Below are 21,099 nucleotides of genomic sequence, written 5' to 3'. Positions count from 1 at the left end.
CATTGTGTCTCTACACTACTTTGACTTTACAATTGTGCTTTTTTTTTTTTATATCTAACCCGGTTTAGAGGTGTTCTTTCTGCAAAAAATATAGGGATCAGCCACTACTGTACGTTTAGCAAAACTTCCTGAATTATTGAAAAAAATCCTCTTAATGAGTCTAAAGTAACAGTGGCCAACACGAGTTTGTTTTTCCAACCCAGTTAAAAAAAAAAAAAGCACATTTTCATCTTTTAGACATATTAGTACTTCTGCTTCATAGGCAAACAGCTTAATTTTAAAAAAGTGCTGTAGTTTTGAATTGCAAGTTTATGCAGTATCTACATTTAGACTTGGCAGAATTCAATTTTTTTTTTTTTAATAATTTCAGTGGATAATAGATGTTAAATAAAAATGGAGGGGAATGATTAATTTAGATGTCCACAGTTGCACAAAATGATGGGTGTTAAGCATTACTATCACAGCTGTGGGAAATCATGAGGAAGGAAGTCAGACAATTATTTCATGACAGTAACATTCAGTTTCAAAAAGTTAAAGCTTTATAATCGCTAAACACAAACGCAACATCATAGGTCAAAATATACATCTGTATCCTTAAATGAAACAAAAAAGTTCTCAAGCAGCATTTTTCTTACTTTGTCCTTGTAAATTTTAATTATCTATGGAAATAATTTTTCATGGGGGCAACAGGCCTGGTGAAGGTTAAATTGACATTTACCTATTCATTTTCTTCTCCCCTCATCCCGTAACAAAATGAAGTAACTTCTCAATGGTATTACCATGTAGCAAGCTTCTTGTCAGCCTGCAATGCAGAGGGAGAGCTCAGCTGGAAGGTAAAAATATCACCCATGAGAGCTACAAATTTGCATTACTATAATTAGGTAGTAGCAATATGAAGCATGACCAGGCCAGTTTCTCAGTAGATCATTCACAATGAGAACACCACTTATAGATTACACTGCGAGCAGAGACATAGGCAAGGATTATTACTGAAGAGTCCTGGAGGATGAGGAGCTTGACTAAAAAGAAGAAAGTGACAGAGTAGCGGAAGATTAATATAGTTTAACTAGCAGCATTATGAACAGAGGGCCGGGAGGAGAAAGAACATGAGGGCCACAGAGAAGGGTGTAATTGGACCTGCTCAAAAAATGGGATTAAGTTTTTCCCAAAACTTCCATCCTGTTTGTCAAGGTTTTCCCAATCATTTCTAATAGATCAAAACCATCTTATTTAGCAATAGGACATGAGGGCAAAGGACAGGTAGTAAAAAAAGATATAGAGCAAAATAAATCTGGAATAAATGACAGCTTGGATGTTAAGGGGGAAAAAAAGGCAGTGGTGCCCACCAAATAAGGCACAGGAATGGCTCTTCCCCTGACCTGTGCATCTGTTTCCTCGCTTGCCTGTTTTATAGTAGGAGACTGTCTCCAGCCCAAAGAGCGCACAATGTGTTTGCACAGCACTTTGCACAACATGGCTCTGATCTCAACTGAGGCCTTGGTTCTAACTCAATAAATAAGGAACAAGAGGAGTCTGACAGACTAGTCACTCATCGGCGAGAGGGTGGCAGTTGGGGAACAGTTTTAAACAATGAATTTGGACACCCAAAAAAGGATGTAGAAGAGACAGACACTTACCTGGAGAGATGATGCAAGGACATGAAGTAGGCTTGGGAGTTATCAATATACGGGTCAGAGCTAAATCTACAGGCTTCACTAAAGTCACCCAAGGAGAAGGCTTGAATGATAAGAGGGGCTTCCAGGGTATGTTCTTGGGGAAATTTCAGGAGAAGGAAGGACTGAGAAGGGTAAAAAGAGAACCACAAAATGACAAGCACAAGGAGGAGAGAGGGATGCAGCAGACTGTCAAAGATAGTGGGGACAGGTACTATAGAAAACTCTAACAGACAGGCAGAATGAAGACAAAGAAGAGGACACTAGGCTGCTGGTGACTTTGGTAAGAGTCGTTTCAGTGACGAGGACGAGATCCAGAAAGTGGCTCATTCTCATGAAGATTTTGATTAAGGAGGAGAGATGGCATGAAACAGGGTGGTTGTTAGAGGCTCTTGAGAGATCAATCAAAATCCTGTGGAAAGTTTAAGAGAGATTCAGCAAAAACAGACAACTTCAGAGATTAAAACTTTAATTTAAACTTTGCCAACAAAAAAATTAGTTACAAAAAGGGAAATTCTCTGTACAAAAGAATGAGTGCCTCCTTATAACAAGAGAATCTGCCATTGTCAGTGCAGATTCAAGTACACACAGGTACAGCTGTAGGTCATCAAATGGGAAATGCAGCATATTCAAAGTGAATTTAAGATTAGTTCAGGGTTCCAAATTGGCAAGACCAGTCATCTTGGTCTTTGGAAAGTGTTTAAATCAAGAATCTCATGTCAAAAGCTTCTCTTTTCCTTGCAAACACATTTGACTTGTAGAGTCATAGAAGGCATTGTTCATGCAGTGTGCACTCGAAAGTGAAATTCACCTCTGTGCAGAGGGACAACCCCAACACTTAAGCCCTTGTGCTATCCCTCAGCACAGAGATTAATTTTAACCAGAATACATGTAAATCATAACCTATGTGACAATCACTTAAACTGTCACTGTGCTTATCACTTCGATTCTGCTTCTAAAATGAGACAGTGACATACACATGACTAACTGGAGACCAGCTGCAGCATGACTACTGTACGCATGATGGCTCCTGGACTGTCACAAGTCAGCATTACTAATGGTAATAGGTACAGTAGCAAATACATCAGTGGAGTCTTTCCATTTACCATCATTAAAATATAAATAAGACAAGGCAAGAGCATCTTTAAAACTTGATTACTGAAACTAGAAGGGCTAAGTGAGTTCTGAACCTCGTATATACATGCACATAACATGATCACTAGTTCCCTGCATTCATCCATGAGCCAGAAGACCACCACAACTATGGTGTGTTAAAAGACAATGCATCCTTTTGAAGCCAGTCACAGATAAAAAGATCAAATCTAATTTGCTTATTTTCTCCCAGGCTCAGGGTGAGTGGCAAGTATTTAGAAACCTACAAGTTTACCGCCAGAAGAAAAACAGCAGTAATCACAATAATATTGAGCACTTTCATTGCACTTCCCATTTTCACAGCACTATATAAAACTAACTGAGCCTGTGTGATAAGAACCAGTCCCATTTTACAGATGGGGAAAATGGAGATGTGGAGGCTAAGTAACTTGTTCAAGGCCACATGGTGAATCAGTGGAAAGAGCCAGGATTAGAACTTCCCGGCTCCTAGCCGTGTACTTAACTCACTAGAACCCACTGCCTCATGATTATATTAGGAGAAGACTGTAGATGTGTCTCAATCATCGCCCCACCCCCACCCCACAATAAGAGAAAAATTGAGTAATTGCAAAAAGAGGAACTGATTAACAGCTTTATATAGCTTCTTGTTTGAGAATGAGAAAGGCCTCAGAAAAGCAATCAATTCTATTGCATCTTGTAACCTGGACTAAGTTTATTTCCAGTTCTGATTATTTAATTTCTTAAAGCTTTCAAAGAGAATGCAGTAGTCTCATTTTATTAATACAAACATAACTCCGCAGTCAGTACCCTTCACATGAACACCCAAAAAGTGTGACATTTTCTACTTGTAAAGTAAGATTTGTTCTATTTAATTTTGCAACTAAAATATGAACCCAGAAGCCAACCTTTTTCAGATTTCAGGATAATAAGCGAGAGCCGTGACCTTGGTTTAAACACACCAAACCGTGTACACTACACCGAGGGTTCAGAGAGATTTACATATCCATGAATATTGGCAATGGCCGTAAGAAATTGAAAAGAAAGCCATCTGTTGTCCTTATCTTTTCCCCTCTCTTGCTGCAGTGCTTAGGGTAGCATCTCTTCATCAATGTTGCATGGCAAGAGAAAAAACTGCTTTCCTGAAATACAGTTTGATAAATGAAAGGAAGCTTCTAAAACCTTTAGTCTTGCTTTATCAATGCAGAGCAGTTACTGCCACCTAAGAAGTAAAGTTATTGAAGACTAGAATCCAAGCATAAATATTGATGAATCAGTCTTTTAGATGTACAGATGAAGACATTACTTTGAGCCATCCTTTGGCCAAAGACTGGATTCTTAACTCTTCACGTATCAGAGGAAGAGAAACACAGACAAAACCCATCAGCATCTTCCATCAGAGAGGAGAGAGGTGGAATGGATAACACTGTGACAGATGGACAATACTAAGGTGGCTTTTTTAATGGCAGTACTGAACTGAGCACTACTTTCTAACCTGGGGTAAAATCTACATTTTCCGCCCCCCTCCCCCAGAGTTCTTAATTTTGTCTTGCGCCAGAAAAATTCTTTATGGGTCAACTCCGAAAGCACTAGAGAACTCAGTTCTTAAGCACGCTCTGCACCAGGAAGGATTATTCCTATGCGCAGCAACTGTTTGTACAAAGCAGCAGTTTTTCACTGGTCACCTAACCGAAAGCCTTGGCCCCAGTTGTGTCTTCCACCACCCTGTTGATCTTCTGCAGCCCTTCGCACACTAGCGGGTGGAACACCAAATCCTGATACCCCTCCTCTCCTGTTTGGCAGCCAGCGGTATCTGGAACACACATAGGGGTGGGGGGAGCAGAAGAGGGGAGAAAAAGACCAAGAGCTGAATATAGTACGGTTGTTCTTTAAAGCATCATGGGCTTGAGTCAAAGCTCATTTTAGTTGCTAAAAATTATAAAACTATGGCTTTAGATTTATACAGGGAACCAGCAAATAATTTGCTTTACAAATATTAAGTCTCAACACCCTATGAAATAGGTATTTATAGTCCACCTAAAAAACCTCACAAGCTTATATGGCCTTATGCTGTGACTGAGAGACAAGAGGTGTAGAGAAAATTCTTTTAGATACCTATATGGCCCCCTTTACCACAGTATCTGAACACCTCCCAATCTTTCAGGGGATTTTTCCTCAACATCCTTGTGAGGTAGGGATTCCTATTTTATCGGTGGGGAATTAAGGCAGAGAGTAAGTGATTTGCCCAAGGCAGATCAGGGAATCAAACCCAGGTCTTCCAAATCTCAAGCTGGCACCCGAACCACCAAACCATTCTTCTTCTCTGGCACAGAACTCTTGAATAAATTCAAATGTCCTACAGGTCTAGAGTCAAGTTCAGCTCTGGAGTAAATGGCTGAATCTGGCCATTGAAATCTGAGCCACAGAAAACTGACAAGTCCCAATTCTACAATACTATTTTTGCAAACAGAACATCATGACGTTGAAGAACTTCGATGCCAGAAGTCTCTTATTATCACCATGTCCTATTTGCAGAACGTTTCTACAGTGTACACGATACAAAAACAGAATTGGTGCCTCTTTGGAAGTAGTCTGCTGTGCTTTGGTTCATGTCAGAATACTGTACTGTTCCTACTGGTCTGACCCAGTACGACTGTTCTTATTGTTCTTAATTTATTGAGAAAAATTAAATGCATATAACTGGAACCAAAAGACAGGGAATTATATAGAAATCAAACAACACTGATGGTAGTTTCAGGACAGTTATTACTTGGAAAGACATTTTAAGCAACATTTTGTCTTCTAATCTTTATGGAAAAATTAGACTTAGCAGGAGGGTCTGAAACAGCAGAGACAGTTGAAGTTTAAGGCTGAGCCTCCCACCATGCTGTTGGAAGCTGTACAGTGTTACGTGAATGTAATTCAATCCTGTACCTCATTTAATAATTGACAACTCAGGTTTTAAAGAGGGGTCAAGTTAAAGTCATCAGCAAGAGCATGGCAGGAGAAAAGCATGCACCGCCCAGAGACTGAGGCATTAAGACAAGGGATTCTGGAGCAGTGATCCTGGACTTTTATCTGACTAGCATTTTCAAAGTTAGATCCATTAACAGATTGTTGAATCCCAGAACTACAGTTATTTTACTCATATGCCTGACATACAAAATGCAGATTAGTAATACCAATTTGCAGTTTATACCCAACAATACCAAATGTGATCTAGAACTGGGCTCTGTAATATAGCTACTGTAGGTTTACTTGCCTTTTAGCTAGAGGAATGGTGAAGGAAAATGGATAAAACGTAATTAACAGGAGAGCGAAAAACCCAATTAGAAATTAAAATAAAGACAATTCTATAATCAAGATAGATCAATACTGCCTTTGTACTACTTCCAGGGATGTCTCTTTATTGCCATCACTACACTCACCACATTTCCTTGGCCTAGAAAAGAACATAAGCCAATCACTGACTGACAGTGTTAGGAAGACATTTCCCATATGGGCTTTTTAGTCCACAATTATGTACTACCAGGTTTCTTGCACCTTCCTCTGACGCATCTGATGCCATCCATAATCAGAGATAGATCAGTCTGATCTGATATGTTAATTTCTATGTGAGAAGGTATGGCAGTTGTCCCAGTCATTGGCTGATTAGCCTAGGGAAGCAATCTTATGCCCCCAATCCCAGAAAATATATTTAAAAAGGGGATATGAGAGTCCTTTTACTTTATTAACTGCAGTATCCCTAGAAGATTATGCCAAAGAAATTACTTGTTTAAAAACAAAAAACTTACAGAAACTGGGGTGTGGTTAGGAAATTCCTTCCTCCCAAGTCCATTGGATATTTAAACATTAAGAAGAAGTATAGGTGTCCAACCAGATTTCCTATCAGCTCATTGATGATGCTGCAAAGCAAGGAGATAGATTTCAATTTCAGAACTTGTTGATTTCATGAAACCTTTCAGCTACTTTTTGTGTACCCACTAAAGTTGTCACAGGCATTAAAGCCTCATCTTCCCCTTACTCCCCACCCCAATAACACATTTTCCAGCTTATTGCGGGCTACCTCTTTGGTCAACTGCACTATCAGCATCAACACTTCAGCAAGCCATTCCAAAACCCTCCTTCCAGGCCTTCTCCAGCCAGTCGTGAACGATACAATCCCGTTAACACTCACACTGGCAAACAGACTTTATAGCTAGAACAGTGGTCCACATCTCCTGAAAAATTATTGCTATTTCCACTGGACAGCCTGCCCTCTGCTGTATGAAACTTGTCTTAGGCCCCAGTTCAGCAGCTGGCCTTGGACTATTTTATTCCATGTGTAGAAACAGCAAGTATCTAGCAAGCAGCAGTTTCCTGAAGTGACGAATGAGTCAAACATGAGGTAGAACCAGAATCTTACCACAGAAAATCCTGACTCCCCATCCACTTCTCTAATTAGCAGACCACATAACATTATTATTTGTATTACAGGGCTACTAAAAGATTGTACAAGAGATTGCAAGAACATAGATAATCCCTGCCCCAAAGAGCTTACAGTCTAAACCAGGGGTTCTCAAACTAGAGGTTGGGATCCCTCAGGAGGTCACGAGGTTATTACATGGTGGGTCACAAGTGGTTGGCCTCCACCCCAAACCCCGCTTTGCCTCCAGCATTTATAGTGGTGTTAAATATATTAAAAGTGTTTTTAATTTATAAGGGGGCGTTTCACTCAGAGGCTTGCTGTGTGAAAGGGGTCACCAGTACAAAAATTTGAGAAACACTGGTCTAAACAGACAAAAGAACAACAAAATAGAAGCAGACTGCAGCATACTCAAAGGGATGGTAAGAAAGTGTCACGTTAGTTTGGGGTGGGGGAGAAGGGGTAGAGAGAGAAGGGTTGTTGCTGTTTCTCTATTTTTCCCTTCATCATTAAATGCACTGGGCGGGGAGGACAGGCTTAAGGGAAAAGGCAGCAGGAGAAGAGTTAACAGGAGGAAGGGAGTAGGACGTAACTACTCCATCAGAGGAATTACGTAAGCCTGGGTTTTTAGGAAGAGCAATAGCTGCAAATCCTGATGGTTGAAGTTTTCCTTTTCAAGAATATCTGTACACTGAAGGATTAGGTTAACAAGAGACCGCATTCCTATTTTCCCATGTTTTCAGCAAGATTTGAGTGTCACATTTATTTTATGGTTTAGTTTAAAGTCCTCCTATTAGACTATCAATATGATTATTGTATTTTTGTATCAGTTGGCTTGAAGCCTCCTTATTTTGAAGTTATTGCTTCCAAACATCCTCTTAGTGGGCATAATATACAACTCTACATGATCAAAGAAAACATTTATAGCTCATGTAAACAAGCACAATGAATACTTACGATCCTCCAATGATGTAGTTGAATCCCAGAATAACCCACGGTAGATAACAAGCCTAGCAAAAAACAAACAAAACAGAGAAGTCAGGAACACTGAAGGAGAGTACAAGGCTGCACAAATTCCTTTCCATCTTCCATCAGTGTAATCACGGCATCTTTTAAACATAGTTACTAGACAAATTCTGGTAATTTAAAATGTGTTGGTTGTTAACTTAAGTCTAAGCATTTTATAATGTTTTACATTTATATAAAAACTAGGGCTGTCAAATGATTAAAGTTATTCGTGCAATTAATCGTACTGTTAAACAATAATAGAATACCATTTATTTAAATATTTTGGCTGTTTTCCACATTGAAATCAATATATCTGAAAATTATAACAAAGTGTACAGTGCTCACTTTATTTTTTTACAAATATTTGCACCGTAAAAAAAGAAATCGTATTTTTCAATTCATCTAATACAAGTACTATAGTGCAATCTTTATTACGAAAGTTTAGCTTACAAATGTAGAATTATGTACAAAAAAATACCTGCATACAAAAACAAAACAAGGTAAAATTTTAGAGCCTACAAGTCCGCTGAGTCCTATTTTTTGTTCAGCCAATCACTCAGACAAACACGTTTGTTTACATTTGCAGGAGATAATGCTGCTTGCTTCTTGTTCACAATGTTACCTGAAAGTGAGAACAGTTGTTCGCATGGCACTGTTGTAGCCGGCGTTGCAAGATATTTGCATGTCAGATGTGCTAAAGATTCATATGACCCTTCATGCTTCAACCACCATTCCAGAGGATATGCGTCTATACTGATGACGGGTTCTGCTCAATAGCTATCCAAAGCAGAGCAGACCGACGCATGTTCATTTTCATTATCTGACTCAAATGCCATGAGCAGAAGGTTGGTTTTCTTTTTTGGTGGTCAAGTTCTGTAGTTTCCGCATTGGAGTGTTGCTCTTTTAAGACTTCTGTAAGCATGCTCCACACCTCATCCCTCTCAGATTTTGGAAGGGACTTCAGATTCTTAAACCTTGGGTTGAGTGCTGCAGCTATCTTTAGAAATCTCACATTGGTACTTTCTTTGAGTTTTGTCAAATCTGTAGCGAAAGCGTTCTTAAAATGAAGATGTGCTGAGTCATCATCCAAGACTGCTATAACATGAAATATATGGCAGAATGTGGGTAAAACAGAACAGGGGACATACAATTCTCCACCCAAGGAGCTCAATCACAAATTTAATTAACATGAGCATCATCAGCATGGAAGCATGTCCTCTGGAATGAAGGGGCTGAAGCATGAAGGGGCATACGAATGTTTAGTGTTTCTGGCACGTAGATACCTTGCAATGCCGGCTGTGAAAGTCCCATGTGATCGCCTGTTCTCACTTTCTGGGGACATTGTAGATAAGAAAAGGGCAGCATTATCTCCTGTAAATGTAAACACACTTGTTTGTCTTAGCGATTGGCTAAACGAGAAGTAGGTCTGAATGGACTTGTAGACTCTAAAGTTTTGCATTGTTTTGTTTTTGAGGGCAGTTATGTAACAACAACAACCACCCCCACCACCTACATTTGTAAGTTGCACTTTCACGATAAAGAGATTGCACTACGGTACACTGTACGGTATGAGGTGCACTGAAAAATACTGTTTCATTTGTTTATCATTTTTACAGTGCAAATATTTGCAATAAAAATATAAAATGAGCACTGAACACTTTGTATTCTGTGTGGTAATAGAAATAAATTATTTGAAAATATAGAAAAACATCCAAAATATTTAATAAATTTCCATTGGTATTCTGTTGTTTAACAGTGTGATTAAAACTACAATTTAACTCAAAAAAATGAATTACAATTATCAGGTGAGTTAACTGCGATTAAATCAACAGCCCTAATAAAAGCTATCAGTGTTTAAACAAATGTCTCCTTCATACTCAGAGGTATACGCCACTGCAGGCTTAAGTCTGAAGGGAAGTCCTAATAATATAAAACCTGTGGTATCCCAGTTGTTCCCAGAGTAACAGAAAACCACCAGAAAAAAAGCTAAGATGGAACGTCACTGCAGGCTCAAACAAAAAGAATCTGGGTTGCAGAAGAGGAAATTATTCAAAATATGAACATTTTACTGAGCAGTAGTGAACACTCTGACTGATGAAGGAAATTGTTTATTGCAGAAAGGTGGCTTTTATTCAAGCTATTGCTGGCCAGAAAGTATTTTTATTTTGGTGTCTGAAAAACTGACAAGTTGATTTCTATTTTGGGGGCACTTATAGCTGTTGCAGTATAAAACTGCTAACACCATATGAGACACAGTGGGGACTGAACTCTCCCACCAGAAGAGGGTCAGGAGCTCTGGGAAGGCAGCAAAACCTCTCTCTGGAGAGAGGATCTACTGTTTGTTGACAGCTTGTGGCTGACCCAGAAGTGACTGACTCCAGAAGGAACTTCCTCCAGCCCCTGCCAACGGTAGCATGAAACTCTTTTAGACTTTGAGGGGAATCCCCGAAGAGAACTGTGCCAACAACCTGTTTGCTGTACCTTAAATCTGGTCCCAAACCAAAATGATACAATCATGTCTCTGTTCAGCTGGGCCCAGACATAAAGCACTGACATGATCAGGGGAATCATCAGCAACTGCAACACAAAGAAACAAAGCAAAAATTATTCCATCCACCTAAAACCTCTGAGGAACACAAACAGAGGGCTAGCTTTAGAAATGCTTTGTTAGCATGATACATCAGCGCAGATCCTCTAACAACAACACTGCAGGCCTTTTCTGCATGTAAAGGCCCATGACCTAACGAGTTCACAAGGGTAGTGGTGAGCAAGTGAACCAATGAGTCATTCTGTTTTACAGTAGAAAACTGGTCTCACTAGCTTGCTGGGGCTGTAACCCCACTGGTAATGTACCTCAACTTATGTGTCTGCCAGAAATATTACAGACTTCCCATTTCTTAGAAGACTTTAAAAATCTGATGTACATTTGTTTCAGGATTAGTTTCAGACTTTCGATGCACAATCATGATTTATCTCCGGGGATAGTATGGTGATTTGTCTCAGGGATTATCAGCAAAGTTTTATGCAAGCCACTAGAAATGCCATAGCAGGAGAGGAAGTGGGGAAGGAGAGTACAGAATATAAGAGAGATCAGCAGAAACACACAAGACTAAAAACAAATGTACCTCAGAAACAACACATCTGTGACTCAAAAGATAAGAAGTCCCCACCACCCAAAAAGTCACTTTAAGCCAACTGACCTGATCCAAGACTCTCTTATTAAGAGCTATTTTAATCATTTCTGCGATATTCTCCCACTTTACATTTCTGAAATGAACCCTGGGTGGTCTTTGTCATAGAAACATGCACCATTTCATACACTCTTAAATTTTGCTTTTTAGATGATCAGAGCATTTGTAATGTGAATTCACCTAAAATGGGATTCCTTCTGAGGAGTCTCACGAGTGAACTCTAACCCAAGAACTGTTTTTTAGCTCAAAGGGTAAAAAAAGTAAATGGCCGTAATGTTAATCCATCAGCAGGGAAAATAAAGTCCATGGATGAAATCCTGGCTCTTTTGAGGTCAATGGCAAAACTCCCATTGACTTCAATAGAGCCAGAATTTCACCCCTTCATTCCTTAGTTGTGCAACTGAGTTCCACAATGCACCCATGCCTGCTGTGCCACACGTTAATTATCTCTAGTTTACAGCAAAAAGATTAACAGCGTTTATTGCTCTTCTAAGACAGCCCCAGCAAGAGAAGTCAGTAATTTTCCAAAATACTGATGTGTAACCTATGATAGCTAGATACACTTTAGTGACATTAAAAAAAATACTCTGCCTAGAAATAAATGTAATATTATCAAGTTTCCTTGGAAAATTGTATCATGCTTACCTGCATGTCCATCACCAAGCCGGTTATCTTTCATTGGACTATTAAGGAAAATACAATAAAAATAAGTGATAGACCAGGGTGATTTTTAAACTGATTTAGCTTTTAATTTTACTTTTAAAAGTAAACTTAGTGCTCCTGAAAGGTGACAGATCGACAGCCCTGGCAAATGAACTCCTCTAAGCATCCACAGAACAGATTCATTCCAAGTTTTCTCACGTTGCCCTGCCAATGGGACTCAATTATGACATGAAGTGACCCCACCTAGACCTGAGAGACCACGCTCACTTTTCATGCCCATTCAATCCTTTGCTTTGTGCCAAGATTAAGCAAGCTGGAGCTAGCTGTTCTTTTCAAAAAGCATGTTTAAAAGGACCAGAACTTCATCATACACTTGTCCTTCAGTTTGTTTAAAGTTATCAAGAAAAAATGCAGTGTGTCTAGCTCTGGCTGGGCGGTGTGGCAGCCAGACATACTGCTCTGCTGCGGCAGAGGAGTCCCGGAGGGCCGTCGGGGACAGGGAGCGATTGGATGGGGCGGAGATTCTGGGGGGCAGTCATAGGATGAGGGTGGGGTTGGATAAGCATGGGAGTCCCGGGGAGAGGGGCTGTCAGGGGGCAGGGGTGTGGATAGGGGCCAGAGCAGTCAGGGGACTGGGAGCAGAGGGGGTTGTATAAAGTGTGGAGTCCCAGGAGGGGGTGGTTAGGGGACATGAGCGGGGGGGGGGTTGGATGAGTTGGAGGTTCTGAGGGGGGCAGTCAGGGGGTGGGAAGTGGGAGGGGTCAGATAGGTGGCGGGGGCCAGGCTGTTTGGGGAGGCAGAGCTTTCCCTACCTGGCCCTCCATACAGTTTCGCAACCCCAGTGTAGCCTTCGGGCCAAAAAGTTTGCCCACCCCTGTTCTACAGTCAGAATTCAGCTAACAGTTTTGTTGGTAGTGTTGCAGAATCCAGCTCATCTTCCAGTTGCTCTGTTGGCTCTGCGGGGCTAACAGCAGTAAAGATTCTCTCTATACACTGAAGTCAGCAGATAAAAGAAAAACAGGGAGCACGTCCATTGATTAAGAAGGTGGCATTTCTACATAGTAAGTCTCCTGACCATAACCAGAGTTTGTGATAAAGTCACATCTTCTGTTCCTTCTCTGGGTACAGTGTTGTCATAAGTGACCATACAGGAATAAAGAATTGCAGGAAAAGAGACTAACAGGAAAGGAGATTAATCCAATTTTAGGAAAACAACATGGGGTAGAGTGAAGAAGTAGTGCCAGGAAGGCCATTAAAATATACCAGTGCAACTTCTAAAGCAGCAGAGAGGCACACTATCAGTGAACTCTGGGAAAGTCTGTACTGCTCTGATGTTCATGTGTGTAAACAAAAACACAGTCTCCAAAGCTGTCAGACAAACCGGAACTTTGACCTAGCACAATTATCGTGTTTTCCCTCAAAAATAATCCCATTGGTTTGCCCTGAAGGGTAGGAGCCATCTTTTAATGTCCACGGAAAACTATTATATTTAAGTGCTTTTAGCTAATAAAAACTCATTTATGAAACTGCCTTATATTAGGCATAAACACAAGAAGCAAAATGTGCCAAGAACTTGATGAATAGAAGGATACAACAATGCAAATCCAGTTAAACAGAAGCATGAACATATAATCCGCTGGCCTTCCATCAAAAGCACCTATAAACAAATAAAGCAGTTAGCAAAACAGTTGTCAAGATTTCAGATCACACTATATCCCCAAGAACTACCTCAGTTCTTGATCAGTGGAAACACATGGTGCCAAATGCAATCCTCTTGTGTTTGAGTGTACTAGAATTGCAACATTTGAGAAAGTGGCATTTTCAACATGTGATCATTTAAAAGTACCTGATTTTGTGAGCAAATCCCCAAATACTCCAAATTATTTTTAAAAATCCATCGTTATTCCTTTTTGACTTGTTTGTACACAAATTGTAAGTTTACACGCTGCCTTTCTAAAAAAGTAAAGCCTTCCTCCTCCCTCCCTAAATTGAAAGCTGACTGAGCTGGTACAGCTGGATGGTGCTATCTTGCCTTGATGCTTCAAAGAACAGGCACAGTGGATGAGGGGAGACTGCATCAGTTACAGAATTGTGTCAGGGTTTGTTTGGTTTTTTGACACCACAGACTGCAAAAAAGCCAGTTATTTTTCACTGCAAATGAGCTTCCCTGCTCCATTCCCCGACATACAAGCTTCTTTCTGGGAGCATTGGTAGGAAGGGACACAAACAGAGATAGGATTAGATATTGGGGCATATATGAATATGATAGCACACAGTATGTATCAAAGGACATAACATGGCAAGTGAACACGCAAGTTTTCTGCCCTATCTTCCTTTGGCTTTCTTGCTTTCAAGAAGCTTAAAAATTAGAGCCTGGCAGTTATCTAAACCATAGGGCTTTTGTGGCTTAATTTACTTAAAAACAACGAACACCACCAAAAAGCCTTAAAGAAACCATAAAACAGTGTCCTATAATATAAACTCAAGCAAATCTACAGGTTGAAAGACTTAAGACACTCAGGATACGTCTATACTACCTGCCGGATCGGCAGGTAGTGTTCGATGTATCAGGGATCGATTTATCGCATGTCATCTAGATGCGATAAATCAATCCCCGAATCGACGCCTGTACTCCACCTCGGCAGGAGGAGTAAGCGGAGACTGCTGCGGCTCCCCCGTCGACGACTCACCGCCGTGAGGACGGCCAGGTAAGTCAAACTAAGATACTTTGACTTCAGCTACACAAATAGCATAGCTGATGTTGTTATATCTTAGTTTGAACCCCCCCACCCCCTGCTAGCGTAGCCCAGGCCTCAGTATATTGCATAAATGATGTGCACAACTAGACAATTTCTAAAAAAGCCAATACCCTTCAGTGTGATTTGTACTTAACCACTAAGTGGAATTTTGACTCTACAAATCTTAACAGGTGTTTACCCAGTTTTTCATAACAAATCAATTCCTGGCAGGGAGAGGTTAATTAGGAAGTGCACATGAACAGCAGCCTATGTACAAACATTAAGTTATGGTTCTACTCAGACTATAAAAACTGGTAACAACTTCTTCAGCAATCTCCTCCCTTGTCTATTTAATCATTTTAGTCACTAAAGTGAGAAGGTGAGGTGTTTGGTATTTTTAAGACTGCTGTTAGCCCTGCAAAGCCAACACAGGTGAATGAGAGTGAGCTGGAGTCTATTTCTTTTTGTGAATTTGAGTTGTTGATCAAGTTCCAGTTTCTAACATGTCCAAAGCTTTTGAGGAGAGTGAGGCTCCACACGTGTCACACAGTATAATTTGACTAGCAGACCGTTTGTTATTAGTGATGATGAACAAAAGAGAAACCATCCTGACCTTTAGATCTGAGTTTGCAGATCTGGCAGTCAAAAAGCAAGACTGGCTGGCTAGTTTTTTTACTTATAAAGATGGGCCTCTTTTAGGCACCAATCCTGCACTGGGATATGCTACCATGGACCCTGGCATTTGTAAAAGTCCCATTGACTTTTTTGAAACTTCACATACATGTAGATCTACATTATCAGATCCCAGGAGAGGATCAAAACATAGGTGAGGATCTCACTGAGTCACACACACAGAACACCACGAGTCTAAAAAACAAAACAAAAAAATAGAACACTTGATTTGTTAAACTTCAGTATACATGTACAGCCCATGAAAAGTGAAGTACAAAAGATAGAGTTCTGTTTATAAACATTTGAATTCCAATAGTACCTAGAAATTTCCTATAACTACGTTAAGTTTCCAAAATAAGAAAAGTATATAGTGGTTGTTAGAGTAGCTATTAACATCTGAGGCAGTTCAACCTACTTAAAATGGGACACCATCAACTTTAAAGCTAATCATCTTTTAAAAGTTAGTTAAAAGTTTCATGCCCTTTCTCTGAGCCTTTTTTCTTATATCATATTCTTATTTTATTATGTACGTTTTTCTCCCTATTGTTGTTGTAGGAGAGATCCATTCAAACAAAAGGGGACAGTGACTGACGATGCCAGGGAAACTGATCATGACAAAATGAACAGACTGGAAACAAAAACAAAAGAACACCCAGAATGATACTTTTTCCTCTAACTTTTTTTTTTTTTTTACTTGTAGTAATCTTGGGGTTTACTTGTAAGAATAAAACACACAAAAAAAGAACCCACCACCTCATTTATACATGGTTGCTTTAAATGCCTGAGAAAAATTAGCTCCTGATTTCTGTACCAAAGTGACATATGTACCACTAAGGTCTGAAAGAACCATCTCATTATAGCCCCTTATTTTAGTTCCTTTTTCATTCTTGGTAGTCAGAGTGACTTTTGTCATCACATCAGAATCTTGGTTTCTACAGGAATTTAGGGAGGTAATTGTTGTTAACCAGTAACACAGGGATACAATGTACTTTCCTGCCTCTTCTAGAGTTTTGCAGTTTTTTTAAAAAACCATTTAGCATGAACTTTGAAAGGCATCTTTCACATGAGTGAATGCCCAAAGCCATGCACAGCCCTTCAGATGTAGGCTATAAATTCTTAACAAAGAGACGGCTAAGGGTGACTTGCTTAGTCTACAAGTACCTACATGGGGAACAAATATTTAATAATAGGCTCTTCAGTCAAGAAAGGAAAGTGTAACACAATCCAATGACTGGAAGTTGAAACTAGCCAGAGTTGGACTGGAAATAAGGCGTAATTTTTTAACGGTGAGAGTAATTAACCATTGGAACAATTTACCAAGTGTTTTGCTGAATTCTCCATCACTGATAATTCTGAAATCAAGGTCGGCTGTTTTTCTAAGAGAGATGCTCTAGAAAATATTTTGGGGAAGTTCTAGGGCCTGTGTTACACAGCAGGTCAGACTAGATAAGCACAGTGGTCCCTTCTGGTCTTGGAATCTATGAATTCATAAACTAGTCCCAAGGGCCATTTACTTCCCTGAATCCCAAGGATAATGAGAGTTGTGCTCACAGAGTGATAGCAGCACGGGTTTACATTATAAACAACCTGAAAATGTTTCACTGAAAGTTCCAATAGCACCCAAACAAGTTTTTTAAAAGGGGGTAGAAGAGTTGGTAGAAGTGTACTGAACCAGTCAATTTTTTTTGTACTTCTACAAAAATCACTGCTAAGTTACATTTGTGGAACATTCATATTGCATCTTATCATGGTAGTACTAACCTGTCTTCCTACAAGTGGGATGTAGCTTATTACTAAAAATGTAAAATTTCATTTGACATTCACTACTATAAGTGCAATATAAAATATCTAGATTTCCCAATGAGACCTTATTGTTCATGGATGAGCTACAAGAGCACATACAACCAAGAACTGCATAGATATTTTAAATATTTTGCTTTTTGGGGTTTGTTTGTTTTTAAACAAAAACATAAGCATTTCTTTCTTTGATTTATTTAGTTCAGCCTGGTACCAAGCCAAGCATTTTTTTTACCCTTTAAGATGCTTGCATACAACCACTTGGCAAAGATTATGTTTACTATACACATCTTCTGCATACCAATGCTACTGCCTTGCTCTGATAGATGCTCTAAAAATCTGATCATTTCCAATTATTTTATAAGCATTAAGACTCAACACACCACTCTTTACAAATGGGCAAACTGAAACAGACAAAGAGGTTAAGTGACTTGCCCAACATGGACTATCTCCCTCAGTGGTTTGGACTATGTCTTCCGGTTCCTTTATGTTTAGTGACCCTGTAACCATGCAAAAGAGTGGTAGAGTCCCCTCCTACTGCCCCAAATCCAGCAACTAAAAGTCCCAATCCTTAGTCATATGAGTGGTCCCACAGAATGGCTGCACGACTGGGTCTTAAGTGACTAGAAACCCAAAAGCCACTTCTAGAAAACAGAGGGAAGTGTCGTGAATTGATTTTTTTTAAAATTCCATTTTCTATTGATTAAGTGAACATAAAGGCATGCACATTGCTATCTTTCTCTTTCAGAGCTTTGCCTGAGTCAGAGTCACTGATCATTCCCACAAGCTATTCTGAATGGAATTGTATATATGTAATGTTCAATCTCTTTGCTAACTCATGTTAAATCCTACAGCATGCCCATACTGCAATTATTAACATACCTGTTTCTAGTCGTGATGAATACTGATACAAAAAATATAAGTTCACTAAATAGAGAAATCCAGTTCCTGGGCCCACTGGGAAGTAGAATGTTGCAGTTAATGGCCTCCAGATCTGTCCAGACCAAAAAAAAGTGAGTGCAGTTATATAAATTAAAGATTAATGAATCATCATGATGTTCCATTTTTAGATTAAGGAGCAAATTTAAGATTCCCATGTTTCAAATTTTTTATTCAGTGATATCACTTCAAAAGCCCTTGTATCTTATGTCTTACCTGCGATGATCAATTAAGCTACTAAAGTTTTATGAGTAGTTTCCAGATACAGCAGAGTTGGCTTCCAAAAGGGATCCAGAGAACAAGACAAGTCCTCACAACTGTTCAACACTATTTTAAAGGCATCCAGCCAGAATCCTTTCTACTTGGTCCAATGGAAGGCAACATTGAGCAGGAAACTCATACAATAACCTTCTGAGTGTAATTTCATTCAGCTAATATTGCACACTATTTTTAGCTTTATGAAAGTCCCTGTCTAGCGACATCATAAACAGTCTTTAACCAGGCGGCAAATGGTAGTCAGCACAGAAATAATCTTGCCGCTTCTGAGTTGATGTGAGACACTCCAATCTGCAACATTTCAGAATGATGTGTTCAGATCCCAGATTCCGTAAATCAGCAGGGACTATTAGCAATAAAGATACAGGACTCTTGCTTCACAGTAATCACTTTGGGGCTGATACTTGGAACAAGGACAAGCTGCAGAGGGAACTGTGTTCAGCCCTTCTCTGTCAGACACACCATGAGCACGATGATATAGGATCCACATCCTTTAAGGAGGCTCTTTCTCCTCCTTCCCCGGTTTTTCGGGGAAAGGGAGAGGACAATTCCTATCATATACACACACACACAATGACCACTGAAGCAATTGTTTCCTAATACAAGAGATCATCCAGTGTGGGACGTAAGCAGCCAGAACACTGACCCCAACAAGTGCTTCCTTGACCTGGGCCACCTCACCTATAAGTGGAGATGCAGCCCACCACTGGCCAACCTAAGTGCCAGCTCCCACTGCTTGGCCTGCCCACACCTTTACTACAAAGATGAGCTCCCCCAAGTAAAAGCAGCAAAGAGTCCTGTGGCACCTTATAGACTAACAGAGGTTTTGGAGCATGAGCTTTCATGGGTGAATACCCACTTCGTGGGATGCATGTAGTGGGAATTTCCTGGGGCAGGTATATAAGTAGATGGCCTGGGTACCAGGACAGGGCACCTGGACCTAGTGCCCGCTGTTACCAGAGAATGGAAACTTAGAGAGCAGGGCTGCGATTCAAACCCGTGCCTGCCACTCCTAGCCCACAAGGGCCCTTCAAGCGTGAAAAGACTACACATCCCAGCAGGCACAGCATCACCCTACTGCGCCTCCCAACATGCAAAGCGCTCCCCAGCGTGGCCCGCCTACAATTCCCGGCAACGTGCCGAGCTACCCTATCGCTCCGGCGGCGCGCTGCATGCTGGGACTTGGAGTCCACGCCCTACCTGGAAGCGGTTGACGAAGGCATCGGGCCATAGGACGAGATAGACGGGGCTGACGAGGCCTAGCTTGCCGATCAGCGGCACCGCGATGGAGCTGGCGAACCAGTAGCGGGTGATCAGGGGGATGCTCCGGAACCAGTCCCCCAGGTCCGACATCTCTCCGAGCTCAGCCGCCGCCGGAACCTCGCTACACACCGGCCACCGAGCTACCGCGAGGTCGGGGAATCCAGATCGCGCCTGGGCCGGCCTCCGCCTCCCGCTGGAGCTGCCGCAGCCGCCGGGCAGCAGGGCGTGTGCTGCGGGCGCCGCCGAATCGACTCGTAGCCAGACGTGGCTCGTGCGAATTCGGCCAACGACAGCTACTTCCGGTTCCCGTTCCCACACCTCGTCGTCGCAGCTGTCACTGCATCGGAAGCGCCGGAAGTCCCGCCTCTTAAGGGGACATTACAACTCCCCCCAATGTGCGCTACTTATTTGCCGTCTTCCTGCCGCGGGCAGCAGGATCACGTGACATCCAGCCCCGTCATTCGTTCCCCCCCCCCCCCGCGGTGTATAGAGTAGCTCATTGCTGATGGATTGCTCAGCAAGCCCCGTTCCGCTATCCCCAGTGATGCAAACGCTTTCTTGTTTGCATCACACTAGAAGCAGACCTGGAAGAATATGGATGGGGGACCAGATGTCCAGATTTTATAGGAACAGTCCCAATTTTGGGGTCTTTTTCTTATATAGATTCCTATTACCCCCCGCCCGCATACGGATTTTTCACACTTGCTGTCTGGTCGCCCTAAATATGGACGAGATCAGAGAGCGCAGCAAAGAGTCCTGTGACACCCTGTAGACTAACACATATTGGAGCATGAGCTTTCGTGGGTGAACACCCACTTTGTTGGATGCACCGGCTGCATAGATCAGAGAGATATTCCATATATGGGGTGCAACCTAGATTTTTTTTGTCATTGACAATAGTGGGAACAAGACAGTACCGGGTTTACAATAGCACTGGGCCCAGGCTCCAAAGGGGTCAGCTCGGCCCACTCTTGGGGCAGGGGGTGAGGCAGGATGGGCAGGGCCGGCTTTAGGAAGTGCGGGGCCCAATTCGAACAGTTTTGACGGGGCCCCGGCAGGGATGACTTAAAAAAAAAAAAAAAACTTAAAAAAAACCACCTTTCATTTCTTACATGTATTATTTACTTTCCATGACTAGATACATAATAACAAAATTATATATTACTACATAATATTGTATATGGCTCTTTTCTTACTCCCACTTGGGTACTTTCTACCAATATCTCTTGATCTCTTGCCCATATTGATAGAAGTTACCACATTCTAAAAGAATATTAATTATAGATTTTCACTTTCATATTAGGAAAATAATTTGTTTTGATAGTTGTACAACTGATTTTCTTCAATAATGTTTATTTTATGCC

General features: G+C 41.0%; 1 protein-coding gene across 1 annotated transcript; it reads right to left on the bottom strand.

The window, feature by feature from the left end:
* Positions 1-1,687: 1,687 nt before the first annotated feature.
* On the bottom strand, positions 1,688-20,081 carry DERL1 (derlin 1). The gene is made up of 8 exons (XM_045006078.1): positions 19,673-20,081; positions 18,140-18,251; positions 13,643-13,707; positions 12,033-12,059; positions 10,678-10,773; positions 8,146-8,198; positions 6,578-6,688; positions 1,688-4,596 (listed from the first exon to the last, which is right to left on the bottom strand). Exons 1-8 carry the CDS (start codon positions 19,823-19,825, stop codon positions 4,458-4,460), a joined length of 756 nt encoding a protein of 251 aa, XP_044862013.1. The 5' UTR covers positions 19,826-20,081; the 3' UTR covers positions 1,688-4,457.
* Positions 20,082-21,099: the final 1,018 nt, after the last annotated feature.

This window comes from Mauremys mutica, chromosome 2 (assembly GCF_020497125.1).
Source record: "Mauremys mutica isolate MM-2020 ecotype Southern chromosome 2, ASM2049712v1, whole genome shotgun sequence".
Taxonomy (NCBI): Eukaryota; Metazoa; Chordata; order Testudines; family Geoemydidae; genus Mauremys; species Mauremys mutica.
The sequence above is the reverse complement of the archived record's forward strand: the minus strand, read 5'-3'. Positions and strand labels throughout refer to the sequence as shown.